Genomic DNA, 22,335 nt, shown 5'->3' with positions numbered 1-22,335 from the left:
CGGGGGGGTAGTGAGAAGCATAGGGAGGTTGGGAGGGGAAGAGGGCGGGGGTCTAGGGAAAGAGTGATGCAGAGGGAGTTTGGGAGGTAGAGGGAGAAAGTAGAAAGAGGGATGGGAAGATGGAGGGACAGAGTGAAGCAGAGGGATGGGAAGATGGTGCGGAGGCGGCGGGAAAGAGTGAAACAGAGGGAGGTTGGGAGGTAGAGAGCAGTAGAAAAAGAGAGGAAAGAGGTGTTTCTAATAAATTCCTCCAGACTGGGGAGGCGGGTGTCAGTGTCGCATACAGCCCTGTGTGGGTGCTGCTATCTGATGGCGGGAACTAGGGAACCACAGACAGGTCAAAACCGCTCCAGTTTGGCTCCCAACGTGCTATATCTAATCACTCACACTGCGAACAGATAGAAGTCAGCCTCCGATATTCCACTCACTCTGTTGCTCCTCTGTCACACTGTAGCTCATGGGAGCTTCATGACACGGCAACAAATAACTTCTTCATAATGCCATTGTCTTTGGCTTTGCTTTGTTGTTCACCTGTGTGTGAATGCACGCGCGCGCACACAGCCAACATCGATTCAAATATTGGATTCTGGTAATGTAGTCCTGGATGAAAACACAGAATTAAATTAAGATCCCAGATGCTTGCTGCTCTGCCAAGCAACCTCCGCTTTGCCAAACAGTAATGTATTTTCCGGTCTCTCTCTACCTGCAATCAGAATAGAGAGGACGTCTGTCTGTGGGTCTCAACCTGAGCCTCCGGACCAATGTTTTCCTTCAACTAGACATCATTTAGCAGGCCGTCAGACACAGGTGATTAGCCCTGTTAGCTGGCCAGGCTGGGGAGACAGAGTGGGGATGTGGAATTTTGGAAAGCACTGCCATGTCCTTTCTGTCATTTGTATAGAGAGACCGGGAGGGAAGCCAGACTGAAATATTATGGAGGCTAGTCCAGAATCTATTGGCCCCGTGTTACCCCATTTTATAGATCTAGAACCATACCCGTCTCCCCCGAAATATAGATTTACGGAATTACCTAGAGAAATGCATCAAACCAGGGGAACACATTAACAGAGAAGAATTAGATGTATAGTTTGGGGAATAGTTAAAGACAATTGGTCTCCATTGTTTAAGTTGGTCTATTGAGGTAGAGGTACTGTTGAAGTACATTGTGTGTGTGTTCCACACAGCCAAACTCGTGTCACCAGCTCCCAGTATTATCCCATGCTCTGTGGTAGAAGGGTGGCGGTTTCTTTTTCAGGTCCCAGGGACAAAATCGTCAGCTGTAGTATGGTATAGCAGCCTTTGTAATAAAACAGAGTTCTGGCTCAATATGAAATGGACCATGGGAGCTGGGAAAACCAGCATGCCTCTACAATACTGCCCGAGTGCCCTCCTGAAATTCAATTAGGCTCATGTGACACTCCTGAGTTGCCATTTACCCGTCTAAGCCCATGGCGGAGACAGACGAAAATACTGTCCGCAAACATTGGCGAGCTATACTGCCCTACAAAGGCGAAATGTAGAAACTACGAATTTGGTCAGAAATCTTTGATCTGTTGTGATGGCCAGGTATATTATCTGATTAATGTGGCATTTTGTTTCTTGACACAAAAATGAAGCCAGTCGATCAGAAAACATCATGAAGTACCAGAAATTGCTTTCTGTCAGATTTTGCCGTTACATTTTTTTTTACTTACTTTGCCTTTGTAGGAAGAATAGCCGTGGCACACACGCATACAGTACTATTGTCTCCGTGTTGATGGCGCATCAAGCTCAGCGTGGTCTCTTTCCGATCTCATGTGAACCGTGAAAGCGTTGACACCATAGACATTTATTTTTGGGGCTGGGGGATTATGTGTGAGATTTCCACAGTTTTTATGCCCTATTTATAGTCTGAGATGAAGAATAAAAAGCAACCTTGAATAATGCAGCAGGAGATTGTCAGGTGGTGTTAGGAACAACAGGTCGGCCGCTGAAATCTAGTTCCCAGTGTGTGTGAGAGCCGAGGGGTGTCCGCGCGCACAGCCGGCTCTAGTGTGAGTAGGTTATTAGGGGAGGCGGTGCTGTGGGTGACATCCAAAACCCACCCCTCCAAATCTCAGGAAAGGAGCGTTTTCTCTCCTCAGGAGCTTAGCGAGACCGACACCCCTGTCAGGCCACACGGGGATGGAGCTCATTACCACAGGTGGCAAGAGTACCACAGTACGAGTCATAATAACCTTAAAACCTAGTGGTCAAACAAAGGTTTCCAATCATTTTCCCGACGTTCTTTTTTCCCAAAGGTGATTTTAGAAACACTTAAAATAGGGGCTGTGTTTCGGCTTACCCTGGCGTGACGTTTTCTTAACCCTGTAAATCTCTCTTTGACAAGATGACTTATCAATATATTCGGCTCGATTTAAATAAAACGCTAATTAGCTGTTAATGTGGCTATCATGAAGAACTACAAATGCCATGATCTGGACCAGACTGCCGAATGGAGGCAAAGGTAAGAATCTCTGGATTAGCTATATAATGTTAGCTACATTTAGTATTGAATAAATTGGCTAAATTTCATTAAATTGACAATTCTGTGAACTGTCTCCTGAAAGTGTGTTTTAATTGACACTACCTGTTAACAAAGGTGTCAGCTAGAGATTTGTAGTCTTGCATGATGTCTACTTTGATGCTAATTATCATTTTCGAAACTGAGTAAATACAGCCGAATATATACTGATTAAATGAGTCTTGTCCGAGAGAGATTTACATGGTTATCAAAACGCCAGGGTAAGCCTACATAAAACACAGCCCATATTTTACGTTTTTCTAAAACCCCTATGTGAAAAATGAAATACGATTGGAACCATTTCCCTGTTTGACCGCCTGATTTTATGGCTATTACGACACTTCCACTGTGGGGCTGTATGGTCATGAAAAGGGGTAAGTTATGGAAACCATTAAGAGAGGAGCGTGTTCTTGTCCTGACCTCTACCAGCCCTGGCCAGGTGTATTATACAGTGTGATTGATTCACGGTTCAAGGACCTTTCCAGAGCAGATGGAGCTAGCTACCTTGCGTGTTCATTTATCATGTAAACAAGAGGAGGATGCATCCGTGGCGGGACCGCGCACACACACCCACAGAGAGTGCAGCTCGCACACCCTGTCAAGGAAATTAGTCATTGTGTTGAGCACACTCCATTACGGTGCATTATTGATGGGTTTTAACAAGACACCTCTGCCCAGTGGGACCTATCGAGGCTGGGGCGTTGACTCCTCTCCTCTCTCTGTGTAACTTGCTAACCCAGCACAGCCTGGTTGAGAATACTGCTTTGTAGTCTAGCTGGAGGAGAGATAAGGCTCCTGTGTTGGGTTTCGTGACTGAGAGATGGGGAGAGAAAGCTTGCCTGGTTTTGGACACACACAGGGAGCAGGGAAAGCCAAGAGTGGAGGAGCGATGTGCCACAGCCACCGGGGTTTCCATGGCTACGCTGGGAAGGAAATTGATCATTGCCCTAATCTCCCTCCTTCCCTCCCATGGCCCAATTCTGTGGCAGCGACTGCTTGCCTCTGCAGATGGGAAGAGTGTCAGTCAAAAGTGACGATGGGGGCTTTTTAAAATGTCACTGTTTAGTCACCAGGATCTGTGTGACTGAGTAGGACCTTGTCTTTGACAACGGGGAGGGAGGGATTCTACAGGCGTGCCACTGAGCGTCTCCTCGTCTTTGTCAGGATGACGCGGTGTCCGGGGCGATGATTGAGAATGCTGACATGAACACAAACACACCGCTGGACCCGTTGTGTTGAGGTCAGCGTAAATAAACCTGAGCTGTTTTTCCATCCAGAGGCCACGCCATGCCATCTGCCGTGCCGCCTTTGCCCATTTGGGAAAGGAGGCCATCGTTCCCCTCTGCTGTGCCCACCCCCGCCTCAGTCCCAGCTGTAGTCACACACACGCACTCCCTCTCCGAATGGCGACAAGGCGTATGACTGCAACTCCGAACACAACAAATCACTTTGATACTATTGCAACAATAAATCGTCATTACTGGCAAGTGAATTACTCCCAATATATGCTCACCTAGAATGAATGGGGAGGGGGGTCCGAGACTAGGTTTGAGACCACCTCCCTAGCAGTTGACTATGGTGCAGATTTTAGTTCTTCTAATACTTATATACTGAACAAAAATATATATGTGGTCTGCAGTTGAGGCCAGCTGGACGTACTGACAAATTCTCTAAAACGACGTTGGAGGAGGCTTGTGGTAGAGAAATGAACATTCAATTCTCTGACACCCTCTCTGGTGGACATTGTCGCGGTCAGCATGCCAATTGCACGCTCCCACAAAACTTGAGACATCTTTGGCATTGTGTTGTATAACAAAACTTTACATTTTAAAGTGGCCTTTTATTGTCCCCAGCACAAGGTTCATCTGTGTAATGATCGTCCTGTTTAATCAGCTTCTTGATATGCCGCACCTGACAGGTAGATGGGTAATCTTGGCAAAGGTGAAATGCTCACGAACAGGGATGTAAACAAATATGTGCACAACATTTTAGAGAAATAAGCTTTTTGTGCGTATGGAAAGTTTATGGGATTGTTTTTTTCAGCTCATGAAATATGGTACCAACACTTTACATGTGTGCGTTTATATTTTTGTTCAGTATAGATTGTCATACCCGTACCTTCCTTGGTACTCTAAATGACGCTGAATATAATACAGCTAATTAGCCATGAAGTCATTGTGGATAGGCGTGTAATCGCAGCAAATTAGCAATTACCTTATCGTATATGCTCTCCTAATTTGGTAAGATTTCATTGATTGGAAAGGTGAAAGCAATACAATACATTACATTCATGGTGTTCACCAATCCAGTCACGTAAGATCAATGGCAAGTAAGAAATGAAGTGAGGATGCATTTTTAAGGTAACGTTACTTGAATGAAGCCCAAATAATGATTTACCCCATAATCTTCTGCCCGAAGTAGTGATTTTTACCCCTCCAGAGGTTCCTGTTCTCTACTCGGTATGAACACTGAGAGGGGAGGCTGAAGTTGAGACTAGACGTGAGTGGGAGTATTTACAATGCTGTAGTCAGTGTAGCAGACCTGAGCTCGCAGGGGAGCAGACCTGGGGCTGAGTAAGCATACAGCAGACGGGACGAAAAAATTAAATTGAATGGCCACAGCATGATTCATACTCACCCTTGACCCCTGTGTGTGTGGAGCACATGGAAACATGCACACGTCTGCCCTCTGGAATAATGAGTGGACGGCAGCTCACCTAAAAGGTCACTTAATTTATCTGGAAATGGAGCACACAATCAACAGACCATGCCCGTGTGTGTACGTATGGGCATTTGTCTGGTTGTATTGAGTCTCTCTCTCACATGGATTGGTAATTTGTCAAGACGCCCTATTCTGATGGGTACACGTGTTCCATGTTCAGTGACTCTTGGATATGTACACAACGCTTTTCGTCCGTACCGTGATCGATGCGTGTACCGAAGTCACATGTGCACTGCCCTTCCAACACGAAACGCCCCTGGGTACTTAGGCATTTAGAAACGCTCACCAATTCAAAGCGACTATGTTAAATGGAGGTCTCCCACATAATGTCAGGCCTAGATCTGCCTTTCAATATAATATATTAGATTATATTGGATTTTAATCATCAAGTGTTCTACTTTAGGGGCCTCCCGGGTGGCGCAGTGGTCTAGGGCACTGCATCGCAGTGCTAACTGCGCCACCAGAGTCTCTGGGTTCGCGCCCAGGCTCTGTCGCAGCCGGCCGCGACCGGGAGGTCCGTGGGGCGACGCACAATTGGCATAGCGTCGTCCAGGGTAGGGAGGGTTTTCCTTGTCTCACCGCGCTCCAGCGACTCCTGTGGCGGGCCGGGCGCAGTGCGCGCCAACCAAGGGGGCCAGGTACACGGTGTTTCCTCCGACACATTGGTGCAGCTGGCTTCCGGGTTGGAGGCGCGCTGTGTTAAGAAGCAGTACGGCTGGTTGGGTTGTGCTTCGGAGGACGCATGGCTTTCGACCTTCGTCTCTCCCGAGCCCGTACGGGAGTTGTAGCGATGAGACAAGGTAGTAATTACTAGCGATTGGATACCACGAAAATTGGGGAGAAAATGGGATAAAAAAATAATAAAAATAAAAAAAAAAAAAAAAATGTTCTACTTTATCCACTGGTGGCACCAGCACATGATTTGGTTGCACCCATTTTCTTATAATAAATGTATAATGACCTGGCCTGTGTCCCATAATGTGCCTGCGTTCCATACAGAACCAGCCTCATAATGACGAGCCAAACCCTTATGTTCTTACATTGCAGAATTTGACAATACTTTATACCAACTTTAAACAACAAAATAAAGCGGGGAGAAGGACTTTTATAAAATAGGGGGAAATTAGTTTAGTAGTTTAGCTCCCAAATCACTTTTTTGTTGTGAAAAACAACATTGGATGTTCCAGGTCGACAACAATGCTTAAACCACATCAGAGGAACAAGTTTCGAAGTCCAGGGAAAAATCTGATATTTAGATTTTTTCTGTAGTTACCATTTAATTCAGGTGCTCACCAGCTTTGGCTAGCTGTGTTTCTTTAGCCGTAAGCGGCATGTGAGTTTCAAGTTTGGGGAAGCTAATATTTGTATAACTTTTATAATAAAGCATTCCATGCATCATCGCATTTGCGGACTTATGTGTAGATTGGATGGTCATAATTTAGGCTAATAATATAACTCAATCACTGTTTGTAAAAAATAAAATAAAAGACAGTTCAATGCATGGCTGAGCTGGTAGTGGAGTAGAGTAGGCCTAGGCTATAGGCAACAGTATATCAGATGCTTTTCTTGGAATTGTTATGGACACATTTCATGCAATTCTACTACACTTTATATGACTGGAGACATTAGAATAAGATTTTTTTCAATACAACAAAAATGACAGGGTAGCCTACTCTGCTGACGCTGACAGAGCAATAGAAATGACGTCTGATCCATGTACATTAATAGGCCTATGAGAAGGGCCTACAATATGACATGAATCTAACCTGGAGGAGGAAATTAACTTGAGTGGCATTTACCCAACAATGATAGTGAATATGCTCGCTCACTGGGATATGGCCAATGCTCTCCACTGATGCCAATAAGATTGAATTTAAATTGAAAATTTTGATAACTATGAAAGAGATTAGTAATTTTGTCATTACAGCAATAGCCATTTTCTTTACAAACTGATTCAATATTGTGACATACCTGGCTGGGCGCCTGTACTTTTCACCTGCAGTCGCAACTCAGTCGTACACACTGCCGAAATTCCGTCCTATTCCGACTGTAAGACAATGAGATTTAACTTTTTTTTAAAGAAGCTAATGATCCTCTGTGGCCAATTCATGGTTTCTGGTGTAGTAGCATATTTTGAATATTTTTATTTTATTTTTCTGTGTAGACAGGAGTAGGCTATATAATTTTGGCAATAAAATTGACTTTAGGGGAAGCAGGCTATGTCGGTAGCGGACTTGTGATGGACTTTTCAAAACTAATGGCCTCTGGATTGATGCAAATAATCATGATTCTGCCAGGTAGGGATAGGCTACTTTGTAGTTTCCTTTTAATTGCCGTTCAATCTAGCATCGCTAACGGCTACACAAAGTGGTAGACATATAAGCCCTACGCACGCTGCACAGACGGGCATTTTCTTCAGAATGTTGCTTCATTTTTGGTCAATTGCACATTACTGTTTGAATAAATAATTATACTTTTATTTATTTATTTTTTGCCAATTATGACAAAAACTAGCGTGACCAGGTGGATGTAGTGACAGCCAGGCTGAAGAGGTTGACTGGAGCACATCCCTGCTGTGACGTCAGAGAGACCCGGTGATGCGTGAAGCGTATTAAACTTGACAGAGAGCAAGTTGCCAGTCAAGCCTGCTCCATTAAAATACAGAACTGCATCCCAATCATTAGGACTATCTAGATCGCCACACGGTTTATACTACTAGGCTATCTAATATTGGTGTCTGTGGAGAGCCAATTCTACCCCTGGGGGTTTCGTCTTGCATTTGTGATTTGGTGGCTCATTTCTTTAGCGGGCGTTTAAAAATAAAAAGTAATGCCAGTCGCGCGGACTAATTTATCCTTTTACTCATGTTTTTGGATAATCCAGGTTTTTCGATTTTGGTTTCAATATATATTTTTTTTATTATATATTAACTGCATTATGTGGTTTGAATGCTGCAACAGCACAGAATAGAACAATTATTAAAAGTCCCATGATGGTAGTGACTGCCCATTACTGCTTATGACTTATTTACCATCATTTATTCCTCACTACTTTATTTCAGTTGTGTACATTAGATTTGTTTCATTTGATTTGGTTTATTATTTCACTCCAAGTCATCTCTAGAGAGCTGCTGCTTATGCTGTCTGACAAAATCACTTTTTTAGTAATTCTTCAACGTAAATAAGGCACTGCTCTTATCCCTCTTGATGCCAATCTTCTCTCGCACTCTGTCTGCACAATAACCTGACATAGCATGCATAAAAGAACCACAGACCAGACCAGTAGGCACCCAATGCATTATGGTCATTGTAGTTAATTATCAAGTTTATGAAGAATATTGGCCTGTTGGAAACTACAACTCCCTACTACATCGCATAGTTTGGGCTTGATCGGATTTATCTATAGAGAAGGAAAAAATCATGGAATTCAAATAATTGAACCAATGTCAATTAGTTGTTTAAAAACTGAAAAAGAACCGACATAACGGTTAATCGCTCAGCACTATTGGATTGTAGACTTACATGGTCTCAGAATATTGATTCCGTTGTTGTAAAGATGGGGAGAGGTCTGTCTTTGATAGAGAGGATCTGCTTTTTTAACATCACATGCAACCAAACAAGTTCTGCAAGCTCTGGTTTTGTCGCATCTTGGCTATTGCTCAGTTGTGTGGAAAAAATTACCTAAAAAAGCTGCAGCTGGCCCAGAACAGAGCAGCACGTCTGGCCCTCAAATGTACAGAGAGGGGCCTATGTCAATAACATGCATGTCAGTCTCTCCTGGTTCAGAGTAGAGGAGACAATTACTGCATCACTGCTGGTCTTTCTAAGAAGTACGGACATGCTGAAAGTACCGAATTGTCTGGGCAAAACATAGCTCAAAAATGTATACGTACCCTACAAGACACGCAGTCAGGGGTCTCTTCACAGTCCCCAAGTCCAGAACAGTGGCTGGGAGAAGCTTTCTTTTCTCATGTTTATTATGTTAAAAAAAAAATGGTCATATGTGGTGTTCTTAGTTCAAATTTGTGTTGCTGTTCTTGTCCATTAGAACATGACAAAATACAGAACACTATGTTTTGTGTGGATCCCAGGAAGAATATCTGCTGGTTCTTCAACAGCTAATGGGGATCCGAATTTAAAAAAATAAATAATAGTAAAAAAATCACAGAAATCACTCTGCTTATCAGTCCATTTGGCGTAAAGTTCTTATACATACCCAGCATCTCAGGATCTGTGCAGACCTAGAGAACTCAGTCAAGGGAGACATCATAGCACTTCTCCTCCAAAACATTTTCAGTGGCGAGATGGCGCTTCTGTTTGTTAACGCTCCACTTTAAAGGACTGCAGATATCCAACTCCCTTCCCAGTCAGTGAAACAAGCAGTCCTCTTGCTGCTTCCTGCTGCAGAGGAGAACTTTCTGAGGTTATGCTTTTCTTCACAACATCCTGCTTTTACAACTTCATAAACTTACCAATTGGGTAGGGAGAAGAGTTGAGGCAAGGTCTGTGCTATCCGGGATCCTTGGGACATACCTACCCCATTGAAGTTGTCATTTTAAAATTGTAAGGGTTAAGGTAGGGGTTTATGGTGTAGTGTAGGGATCCCGGATAGCACTGACCGTTACGGCACCTGGAGGGGCCTGATCAGAAATTTGCACAAAAAATAAATATTAGTTTCACTGCGCTCACCAATTGTCCTTTCCAGTATGAACCATGGGAAATTGAATCCAAAACTTGCATAATCTGGGCCATAAGACAGCAGTTCAGGAATGTTATATTAGGATCAATTGAAGGAAGAACAAATGGAAACTTTTATTGAATTATATTTTCATTATGGTCATTTTCTTTATCCAGTGTGTCATGGATGCAACGTTTACATTTCACAGCATATTTCAAGCATTCTAACTAGGTCCCAGAGGTTTTCCTGGTCAGGAAAAACTCCTGGGCCCTACTAAATGGCTATAAACTAGAGATGAGTTTCAGTAATGATGACCTGCAGGTGTTGCATGTTTCTGAGTCTCATGGCTGTGTTGTAATCCCCAGGTGATCCACAAGCACTTCTACCTGAAGCGGGTGGAAGTCATGGCGCAGTGTGAGGAGTGGATCGCAGACATCCAGCAGTACAGCAGTGACAAGAGAGTGGGCCGCACCATGTCCCATCACGCTGCTGCATTGAAGGTAAACAAACACTATTCATCTACAGGAGACCTCGCGTTGTATCAGAATTTTGTCCTTCTCCACAGAAGTGAATACCCCATCCCCCTTTCACTTATATTTATACACACAGTCCTGGTTAAGGAAGTCTGAATTGGTTGCTCAGGAGGAGAGTGACATCCCTGGTGTTTTATGCATGGTGGACAGGCTTGATTCATGCACTAGCCGGCTTCCCCCCTCTGACAGTCTCGAGGCAGCCATGGAGGAACAGATAAGGGGCCTGCGTCCTACTTCCCTAAACTCACTGGCAGCCAGACTCCGTTCCTCTGGCTTTTAATAACCACAATTAATACCCAGTGTAAATAATCTCCCCGACACACTGATAAAGACGGAGGGGCCGCAGCACAGTGCTGCGGAAGCACTCAGTGCTGTTTTAAAGCAGGCCTACAGAGGTCTGTGTAGTCCCATTTACCTTCATGGTTTTTCCTCTTGCTCTAGAAAACTGGTTCAGGTTCTGAAACGATGGGTTTGTTTTGGTGCACATTGTCGTTTTCTGTTAGTTTTTATTTATTTTTTTGTAAAAAATTATTTAAGGTAAAGTGCTGGAAGTGGTCATTTTTCATTGGTTTACTGTATGCTCTCGTCACAGAGATACTCTGATTTGGCGCTGAAAGGGCAACTGGAATGGATTCATGTGAGCTCAAGAGTATTTTGGACAAACTTCAAGCTACAATATGTAACTTTTTGGGCGACCTGACAAAATTCACACAGAAATGTGAGTTCTTGATCTGTCATTCTCATTGAAAGCAAGTGTAAGAAGCGGTAGATCTGTTCTATGGGCGCTACTTCTACGCTTCCTTTTTTAAAGTTTTGTTTTTGCGTCTTTTACTTTATGTTTTGTACAACAGCTGAAAATACAATATTTTGTTTATAGAAAATATATTTAGATTATACAATGACTCTCTATACTACACTTGCTTGTTTTGTCACATAAACTGGAATTAGGTGAACATTTTAGCAACCAGGAAATGGCAAAGTGATTTCTGCATTGTGGATCTTTTTAAATGATGAGCTTGAAATTAGTATTGGTTTGGAAGAGTATTTAGAGTTCACAGGCCTTGTCATAATTGTTGGGTAGAGTATAAATCAGTTTCCTTGTAAGAGCCCATGTTTGTACTTGCCCCCTCACAGCAAATAGTAGCTCTGAACTGAACCCTGTGTCCTCTGTCCCTCTCCCCCATTCAGAGGCACACGGCCCAGCTACGAGAGGAACTGCTGAAGCTGCCCTGCCCCGAGGGCCTGGAGCCTGACGGGGAGGAGTTCTCAGAGAAGAGTGCTGCCCTCATGGTCAAAGAGCTGCCCAATCAGGATGCGGAGAAGCCGAGCGGCAGCCAAGACGGCCCCTGCAGTGAGGGCCTGCTATGAGTCTTGCCCTTCCCTGCACCCTTAGCCGCGGCTACTCCTCCTCACGACTATTACTATTGTTATTAAATAGACTTTGAAGGCTTTGAAGCACAAGCCACCATTTTGTCAATATTTGTATGTAAGAATCTAATTATGTAATAGCTGAAAAAAATAGGACAAAAAACAAGATGAGAATGAAACTGCATACAAACCAACAAAAATAAAACAAAACTCCGAACTATGCTATGCCCTTAAGGAAACAGTTGACAAACAAATTCTTTTATTTACCTGTAAAAGTGTAAACTTTTTGTGCTTTTTTTTTTTCAATTGTGAATTAACCACTGATTGGTATGTTATTAAACTTGTTTATGTATACATAATGACAGAGGGAATCACAGAATATATAAGGGAACTAGCATACCTTTAGAGAATGTTTAATGAATGTTCATTTCAATTTTTTGGGGGACTGTTAGCGCAAGAACAGTTGTAACCAAGAATGTATTGGTCATTCTTTAAGGATACTATTTAAAAGAAAAGAACACATACACTTTCCTGAATTTGAGAAATCTTCTGTTTGCCCATTGATTTCTACAGGATCCTGTAAACTTCAATAAAGGCTGAAATGGACGTTCTTAATTGCTATGATTACTTACCTTTTTTACAGGCTGTTAAAAAAAATGCACACTTTTTTGTTTGTTTGTCCCTCACTAATTCTCAATGCAAGTTTAATAAATGCAACCTGTTTTACTTTGCCCGGATATATACACTGATCTGATTGTGTAGATGAGTGTATGTAAGATGTGCTTGGGGATATGTATGTGAACGCTTCTGCATGTGTATGCGATTGTGTGTGTTCAACAATCTTCATAAGATACCAAGCTGCCATGTGCCTTTTTATCTACATTGACATCATACCACCAGATACTTTGAAAGAGTTTATTCACTGATTTATTTGAAATTTCTACACACAGATCATTCCACTGTTTGGCTAAAATCCCTTCATCTATTTTATGTTGATTCCAGTAAAAGAAAAAGCACTTTCTATTTTACTCAATCCCGGTTCAGTCACATACTCCTTTTGGTAGGACATTAAATGGAGCTTGAAAATATTGGTTGATTGTGTGAATGGTTCTTTCTGCATTTTTGAACAATACTTGGAATCTCTGGTCTAAACGTATATATAAAGGAAAACATGGTACCAATCCACATAGGAGCGTGAGCTGCTACTGTACAGTCAGATGAGGCCCAGTGCCTTTTTGCCAGTGCAGGGAAACAGGCCATCTACTGTATACGAGTAACATGTTTACATATACTTTTGTCTTTGCTGGTACAGTTTTGAGGTTGCAGATTGTTTCCATTGCTAGTTTGGCCTTCCACAACTGTCAGTCCTCTGAGGGTAGAGCCTTCCTAACCTCCTTACCATTAGCTAGATAAGCCTATATTCAGTGGTGGAGAAAGTACCCAGTTGTCATACTTGAGTAAAAGTAAAGCTACCTTCATATAAAAAATGACTCAAGTGAAAGTCTAAAAGTATTTGGTTTTAAATTTGCTACAGTACCAAAATTAAAAGTATAAATCATTTCAAATTCCTTAACCAGATGGCACGATTTCCTTGTTTTTTTATTTTATTTACTGATAGCCATCGGCACACTCCAACACATCATTTACAAAGGAAACATTTATGTTTAGTGAGTCCGCCAGATCGGAGGCAGTAGGGATGACCAGGCATGTTTTCTTGATAAGTGTGGGAATTGGACCATTTTTCTGTCCCGCTAAGCATTCAAAATGTAACAACTACTTTTGGGTGTCAGGGATAATGTATGGAGTAAAAAGTATATTATTTTCATTAGGACTGTAGTGCAGTTAAATTGTCCAAAATATAAATCGTAAAGTACCGATACCCAAAAATACCTACCTAATTAGTACTTTAAAGTATTTTTACTTAAGTACTTTATACCACTGCTTATATTGGCTTTTGCATTTTACTATCAGAACAATGTAATTACCAAAGTCAACATCCACCTTGATTTAGTGTGAATCATGGCTGGTTGTATGTTGTGTTAGGTGTCTCCTAACCAAATAAAATTAATACAACAGTTTTATATGAAGACTGCACAACATTGAGACTCATTGAGAAACCTTTTCCTTTCCTGCTATCCCTTTCCCACAATGAACTCTGCCTTTGGGAATGACTGACAAAACTGTTGTACAGCAAACTTGGATACACAGGGATTATGGTGTAGAATGAAGGAGAATAACACGGTGGATGTGCTTCTGTGATTTAGCCCCCACTATGCAATTTTCATCCTATGCTTTAAACCTCACAGTGAAGTAGAGGGATAAATGCCTCCTGGAAAATGCATTGAGTGTAAAGCACCGTATGGAGAATCTTTCACAACATGGTATGTGCCAATCCTATGGGCTACAGAGTACATACAGCAGGGTTTGAATGAATCTTTGGGAATCAATCCAAATGAAACACCTGAAATGTTGAAAGGTGAATTTGAGGCAGTTTGTTTTTGTCTCAAATTTCTTATTGCAAAATATTACCTTTTCCAAAATGTTACCAGTAGATTGTGTTATTCACACAGCCCCTGGTTTGTTATAGGAGATGGTAGCCTCACTCAGCTTTTGGTGGTGTGGTTTGGTATCATTTAACCTTGGCAATGCAACCTTGCTAGCTGTCTGCCAGTGTGCACAGACTTGCTTTCAAAGAAAGGTACTCTGTTTTGAAAGAGCCAAGCTCAGCCCTTTCCTGCAGGACTGATGAGGTAATGTTTCATGGCCTCCAAAAGTAGAAGAACAAGCTACAATCGGCTTCCAAACAGACATAATTCAGACTGCAACAATGAAAGTCAACATCTCCCTTATCTCCCCAAGCACGAACACACCTTCCTTTGTATACATTTATAGAGCAGTAAAAAACACGGGTGACTGGGGATTTTTTTAAACAATTTCTCTTCACACTGCTCTGGCAATCAATGTGAGAATAGTATGCGTTGGAGCTTTGGACATATGGTTTGGTAGCCTGAGCTTCAAACAGCATCTGCGCACTGCAGGTGTCACCGGTTGTCTTTAACAGCAAATCTTTTGTTTGTTTCCCCTGAAATAAAGTCTTGAAAATTACCTCTCATCAGCTGAACAGTGGCGCGTCCTTGACAGCTCTTTAAATTGGAAGCATGCCTCTGGAAAGGTAAATCACAGCCCTATTCACCATGGTCTTTCTTCTGTTCCTCAAAGCCACTCCAAAGAGCCTGTGAAGAATTCCATGACACGCTCAAGCACACTTCTCTTAAATGTAACGCACAAATAGGAGGACGGGGGAGATGGAGCGGGGAGGGGAAAGGAGAACGAGTGGAGGAGAAAACAAACATTAGACTAGAGCCTCCCGTGCTTTGAGAAAAACAGCCGAGAGCTCTATCAATGCGCCATGCTGGCGCTCTGAATCATTTTGATGTTGTTTTTGTCTCATGTCAAACAGTAAGCTTACTCACTGGCTTTATCTCCAGGAGCAGCGTACGGTACTAGAGTCTCACTGGAGTAAACCACTGACAGTGGAGAAGAAAAGGTCAGCCAGCCATGGGATCATTTTCATTAAGAGTCCATGTGACTTAATGCCCTGCTCAAGGAAATATTTTGTGAGAAGCTCTGCACAAGTAAAGGCTATGACTGTAGTAGTGCTTTCATGATAATTGTTCATTAGTGGTGATGTTGTGGGGTCATGTTCATCACTACATCACTACTGTTCTCGTCCCATGAAAGAGTGAACAATAATGTAGGGTAATCAACCTATTTCAAGTACAATCTGTCCTCTTGCTCCCATTTGAGGCACAGTACTACAGGTTTTGGTGGGGATAGGCAGTGCCTCACCTGAATGCTTCTAGTCAATCCCAGTAACTCATATGCCTCTTACCTGAAACGTTCCTTCTGCACACAGACACACACACACACACACACACACACACACACACACACACACACACACACACACACACACACACACACACACACACACACACACACACACACACACACACACACACACACACAAACACTAACTCCCTCTGGGAGCCACTTAGCATGATTAAGATAAATCACCCATCTGATTTTTATAAAGAGGAGAACCTTCCAATTACCCCTAGGATCCTACAGAAAGATGACAGTCAAATGCTCAAAGCGTTATGACACGACACAACCCAGGTAGTCACCTGAGTAGTTATGTTGTAAAAAAATATTCTTTCGAAAATAAATATATTTTCATTACTATTGGTCTTCCAACCACTCAACCTTGAAACAAAACAGATACAGAGATGCCAGTTTCAGCTAGGGACAGTTCCTTCCATATACATTATATAATTTTTGGTTTGACCAGTGATTATCTGGAATCTGGGCTCTACTCAATTAAAATAAGATTACATTTCACTAACACATTTACAGTAGCCAGATCGCAGACAAAAAAGGGAAAATAACCATGGCCCATGTGCAAAGCGCACAAGTGACTGCTATGCGAGTTCATTTAGCCAGTATTGATGGTTTAACAAGAGATCAGCTGGAGATAATCTGGTGGTTATCGATGGTGGCGATAGGCCCCAAAGTTTTAGATTGAATTTTTAAGGTACTCTTAGGGCTGGTTTCCCAGACATTGATTTAGCCTAGTCAAATCAAATCAAATTGTATTGGTCACATACACATGGTTAGCAGATGTTATTGCGAGTGTAGTGAAATGCTTGTGCTTCTAGTTCCGATAGTGCAGCAATATTTAACAAGTAATCTAACGATTCCACAATAACTACTTAATACACACAAATCTAAGTAAAGGGATGGAATAAGAATATGTACATATAAATATGTGGATGGGCCATGACCGACCGGCATAGACGAGATGCAATAGATGGTATAAAATACAGTATATACATCTGGGATGAGTAGTGCAAGATATGTAAACATCATTACTAAAGTGGCATTATTAAAGTGACTAGTGATCCATTTGTTAGAGTGGCCAATGATTTCAAGTCTGCATGTAGGCAGCAGCCTCTCTGTGTTAGTGATGGCTGTTTAACAGTCTGATGGCCTTCAGATAGAAGCTATTTTCGGTCCCAGAGAGACTGACCTCGCCTTTTGGATGGTAGAGGGGTGAACAGGCAGTGGCTCGGGTGGTTGTTGTCCTTGATGATCTTTTTGGCCTTCCTGTGACATCGGGTGCTGTAGGAGTCCTGGAGGGCAGGTAGATTGCCCCCAGTGATGTGTTGTGCAGACCGCACCACCCTCTGGAGAGTCCTGCAGTTGTGGGTGGTGCAGTTACCGTACCAGGCGGTGATACAGCCCAACAGGATGCTCTCAATTGTGCATCTGTGGAAGTTTGTGAGGGTTTTAGGTGACAAGCCACATTTCTTCAGCCTCCCGAGGTTGAAGAGGCGCTGTAGCTGTTGCGCCTTCTTCACCACACTGTCTGTGTAGGTGGACCATTTCAGGTTATCCGTGTTGTGTATGCCGAGGAACTTGAAACGTTCCACCTTCTCCACTGCTGTCCTGTCGATGTGGATAGGGGGATGATCTCTCTGCTGTTTCCTGAAGTCCATTATTATCTCCTTTGTTTTGTTGACGTTGAGTAAGAGGTTGTTTTCCTGACACCACACCCCGAGTGCCCTCACCTTCTCCCTATAGGCTGTCTTGTCGTTGTTGGTGATCAAGCCTACTACTGTTATGTTGTCTGCAAACTTGATGATCGAGTTGGAGGCATGCATCGCCATGGCGTCATGGGTGAACAGGGAGTACAGGAGGGGGCTGAGCACGCACCCTTGTGGGGCCCCAGTGTTCAGGATCAGCGAAGTGGAGATGTTGTTTCCTACCTTCACCATCTGGGGGGCGGCCCGTCAGGAAGTCCAGGACCCAATCGCACAGGGCGAGGTTAAGACCTGCACCAGCAAGCTTAGTAATGAGGTTGGAGGGTACTATAGTGCTGAATGCTGAGCTGCAGTCATATTAGTCCTGGACTAAAAAGCACTGTCAATGGAAATTCTCTGTTGAACATGCTTTTTAGTCAAGGACCAGGCTTAATCTGTGTCTTAGAAACTGCCCCTTATTGTCTAATGGATTGTGTACAATATCACAGAACTCCTGATGTACTGTTTATCCACTTGTAAAACTGGTAGGGCTAATAAAGCCATTATGATACTACTTACACTATCATTCAAAGGTTTAGACACACCTACTCATTCAAGGGTTTTTCTTTATTTTTACTATTTTCTACATTGTAGAATAATAGTGAAGACATCAAAATTATAAAATAACACATATGGAATCATGTAGTAACCAAAAAAGTGTTCAACAAAGGTAGTGAGGTAGTCACCTGGAATGCAATTAACAGGTGTGCCTTGTTATAAGTTAATTTGTGGGATTTATTTTCTTCTTAATGTGTTTGATCCAATCAGTTGTGTTGTGACAAGGTAGGGGTGATATACAGAAGATAGCCCTATTTGGTGAAAGACCAAGTCCATATTATGGCCATATTAAGAACAGCTCGAAAAAGTAAAGAGAAACGACAGTCCATCATTACTTTAAGACACGAAGGTCAGCCAATCCGGAAAATTTCATGAACTTTGAACGTTTCTTCAAGTGCTGTCACAAAAACCATCAAGCACTGTGATGAAACTGGCTCTCATGAGCCCAAATAAATTATTTACAGAGTTCAAGTAACAGGCACATCTCAACTTCAACTGTTCAGGGGAGACTGTGTGAATCAGGCCTTCATGGTCGAAATGCTGCAAAGAAACCACTATTAAAGGACACCAATAAGAAGAAGAGACTTGCTTGGGCCAAGAAACACAAGAAATGGACATTAGACCGGTGGAAATTTGTCCTTTGGTCTAGAGTCCAAATTTGAGATTTTTGGTTCCAACCACCATGTCTTTGTGAGACGCGATGTGGGTGAATGGATAATCTCTGCATGTGTATTTCACACTGTAAAGCATGGAGAAGGAGGTGTCATGGTGTGGGGGTGCTTTGCTGGTGACGCTGTCTGTGATTTATTTAGAATTAAATTTAACCAAAACGCAGCAGTTGGAAAATAAGCCATCTTCTTTTATTTTAAAAGATGACGAAAAATAAACACGACACGCAACACTTTAACAAAACGAACAAAACAACAAACGACCGTGAAGCTAAATAACGTTGTGCACTTACACACACAGGCTACAAACGTTCTGACATAGACAACACTAGACACATGTACTCCACACAAACCCATATACCATACCCAACAACCCCTTTACCATAAAAACACCCAAAACCAACAAAACACAAACATTCCCCATGTCACACCCTGACCTAACTAAAATAATAAAGAAAACAAAGAATACTAAGGCCAGGGCGTGACATAACCCCCCCCTTAAGGTGCGAACTCCGGGCGCACCATTACACAGTCTAGGGGAGGGTCTGGGTGGGCTTCCATCCACGGTGGCGGCTCCGGCTCTGGTTGTGGTCCCCACGTCACCACAGTCCCTAACCACCTCCTAGGCTTCCTCCAAATGACCCCCCTCCACATTAACCCCATTGCATTAAGGGGCAGCTCCGGACTGAGGAATGGCAGCTCCGGACTAAGGGCCAGTACCAGGGTAAGGGGCAGTACCAGGGTCAGGGGCAGTACCAGGGTAAGGGGCAGCACCAGGGTAAGGGGCAGCACCAGGGTAAGGGGCAGCACCAGGGTAAGGGGCAGCACCAGGGTAAGGGGCAGCTCCGGACTGAGGAATGGCAGCTCCGGACTGAGGGACTGCAGCTCCGGACTGAGGGACGGCCCATGGCTGGCTGACAGATCTGGCTGCTCATGGCTGGCTAACGGATCTGGCTGCTCATGGCTGGCTGACTGATCTGGCTGCTCATGGCTGGCTGACGGATCTGGCTGCTCATGGCTAGCTGACGGATCTGGCTGCTCATGGCTAGCTGACGGATCTGGCTGCTCATGGCTAGCTGACGGATCTGGCTGCTCATGGCTAGCTGACGGATCTGGCTGCTCATGGCTAGCTGACGGATCTGGCTGCTCATGGCTAGCTGACGGATCTGGCTGCTCATGGCTAGCTGACGGATCTGGCTGCTCATGGCTAGCTGACGGATCTGGCTGCTCATGGCTGGCTGACGGATCTGGCTGCTCATGGCTGGCTGACGGATCTGGCTGCTCATGGCTGGCTGACGGATCTGGCTGCTCATGGCTGGCTGACGGATCTGGCTGCTCATGGCTGGCTGACTGATCTGGCTGCTCCTGTCTGGTTGGCGGCTCTGGCAGATCCTGTCTGGTTGGCGGCTCTGGCAGATCCTGTCTGGTTGGCGGCTCTGGCAGATCCTGTCTGACGGACGGCTCTAGCGGCTCCTGTCTGGCTGGCGGCTCTAGCGGCTCCTGTCTGGCGGACGGCTCAGTGGGCTCATGGCAGACGGGCGGCTTTGCAGGCTCATGGCAGACGGGCGGCTTTGCAGGCTCATTGCAGACGGATGGCTCAGATGGCGCTGGGGAGACGGATGGCTCAGATGGCGCTGGGGAGACGGATGGCTCAGATGGCGCTTGGCAGACGGGCAGTTCAGTCATCGCTGTGCAGACGGCAGACTCCTGCCGGCTGAGGCGCACTGTAGGCCTGGTGCGTGGTGCCGGGACTGGTGGCACCGGGCTGGGGACACGCATCTCAGGGCTAGTGCGGGGAGCAGCAACAGGACGCACAGGACTCTGGGGACACACAGGAGGCTTGGTGCGTGGTTTAGACACTGGTGGTAAAGGGCTGGAGACACGCACCATATAGCTAGTGCGTGGAGGAGGCACTGGTGGTACTGGGTTGGGGCGGGGAGGTGGCGCCGGAAATACCGGACCGTGCAGGCGTACTGGCTCCCTTGAACGCCGAGCCTGCCCAACCTTACCTGGTTGTATGCTCCCCGTCGCCTGACCAGTGCGGGGAGGTGGAATAACCCGCACCGGCCTATGTAGGCGAACCGGGGACACCATGCGTAAGGCTGGTGCCATGTACGCCGGCCCGAGGAGACGCACTGGTGACCAGATGCGTTGGGCCGGCTTCATGACATACGGCTCAACGCTCAGTCTAGCCCGGCCGATACGTGGAGCTGAAATGCCCGGAGACACCGTGCGCTCTACTGCGTAACACGGTGTCTGCCCGTACTCTCGCTCTCCACGGTAAGTACAGGGAGTAGGCGCAGGTTTCCTACCTGACTTCGCCACACTCCCTTTAAGGCCCCCCCCAAGAAATTTTTGGGTTGTACTCACGGGTTTCCAGCCTTGTCTCCGCGCTGCCTCCTCATATCGCCTCCTCTCGGCTTTAGCTGCCTCCAGCTCTTCACGAGGAAGGCGATATTCTCCCGGTTGAGCCCACGGCCCCTTACCATCCAGTATCTCCTCCCACGTCCATGAATCCTGTGTAGGTAGGTCCTGTTGCCGCTTTCCATGCCGCTTGGTCCTATAATGGTGAGTAATTCTGTCACGATCGTGTGGCGGATTGACGGACCAAAACGCAGCAGTTGGAAAATAAGCCATCTTCTTTTATTTTAAAAGATGACGAAAAATAAACACGACACGCAACACTTTAACAAAACGAACAAAACAACAAACGACCGTGAAGCTAAATAACGTTGTGCACTTACACACACAGGCTACAAACGTTCTGACATAGACAACACTAGACACATGTACTCCACACAAACCCATATACCATACCCAACAACCCCTTTACCATAAAAACACCCAAAACCAACAAAACACAAACATTCCCCATGTCACACCCTGACCTAACTAAAATAATAAAGAAAACAAAGAATACTAAGGCCAGGGCGTGACATTTATTTAGACTTTTGTTACTTTCTTTCCATTCAGGCCCACAGAGAAGTGGTGGTACGGGAAGGGGATCTTTGGTCGTTATGGGGGGCTGGGGGAATCTAAGTGGAGACTCGGGATGAATGGGTGGGAGGGGGACTGATAAGCAACCTTGGTTGCTGGGTGGGATGGGGTAGGAGGCAATGTTTCTGGGTGGGGAGGGAGGATATGGGCACGTGGATGGGGACTGAGGGGGGAGGGGTTGGGATTATCTTTGTATGCATTTATTTGTTTTTGCACCTGTAACCCCCCTCTGAAAAAGAAAAATGACAAAACTAAATCAAATGTAGGAATATATTTGTTATTAATCCATGGAGAGTACCTGAATTCTGCTGGGGTAGAGGAGGGCCATGTTGTCCCACAGTAGAGCGATGACGTCCCTCTCCCTCTACTCCTCCAGGGGAGGATGAAAGGAGTGACATCTCTGTAGGTACCAGTGACTCCCAGTCTTACTGCTGCTCAGGACCCCCAGCATACAACAGAACCAGGGTCTGTAGTGACGCCTCTAGCACTGAGATGCAGTGCCTTAGAACGCTGCGCCACTCGGGAGCCCTTATATACTAGACTGCGAGGCCCCTATTTACACTGACCAGCCTGCAAGGAACCTTAATTATAGACCAGCCTGCAAGCCCCCTATTTACACTGACCAGCCT

General features: G+C 44.6%; 1 protein-coding gene across 21 annotated transcripts in view; it reads left to right on the top strand.

The window, feature by feature from the left end:
• LOC129851277 (baculoviral IAP repeat-containing protein 6-like) overlaps positions 1–12,929 on the top strand; it is a 143,749-nt gene extending 130,820 nt beyond the window's left edge. For all 21 annotated transcript variants that reach the window (XM_055917720.1, XM_055917776.1, XM_055917814.1 and 18 more), the window contains 2 exons: positions 10,306–10,440; positions 11,662–12,929. In XM_055917720.1, the coding sequence (XP_055773695.1) occupies positions 10,306–10,440; positions 11,662–11,841 (315 nt within the window). In that variant the 3' untranslated portion in view covers positions 11,842–12,929. The remainder of the gene's footprint in view (positions 1–10,305; positions 10,441–11,661) is intronic.
• The last annotated feature ends 9,406 nt before the right edge of the window (positions 12,930–22,335 follow it).

Source organism: Salvelinus fontinalis, chromosome 1 (assembly GCF_029448725.1).
Source record: "Salvelinus fontinalis isolate EN_2023a chromosome 1, ASM2944872v1, whole genome shotgun sequence".
NCBI classification, from domain to species: Eukaryota; Metazoa; Chordata; class Actinopteri; order Salmoniformes; family Salmonidae; genus Salvelinus; species Salvelinus fontinalis.
This window is presented reverse-complemented; position numbering and strand designations above follow the sequence as displayed.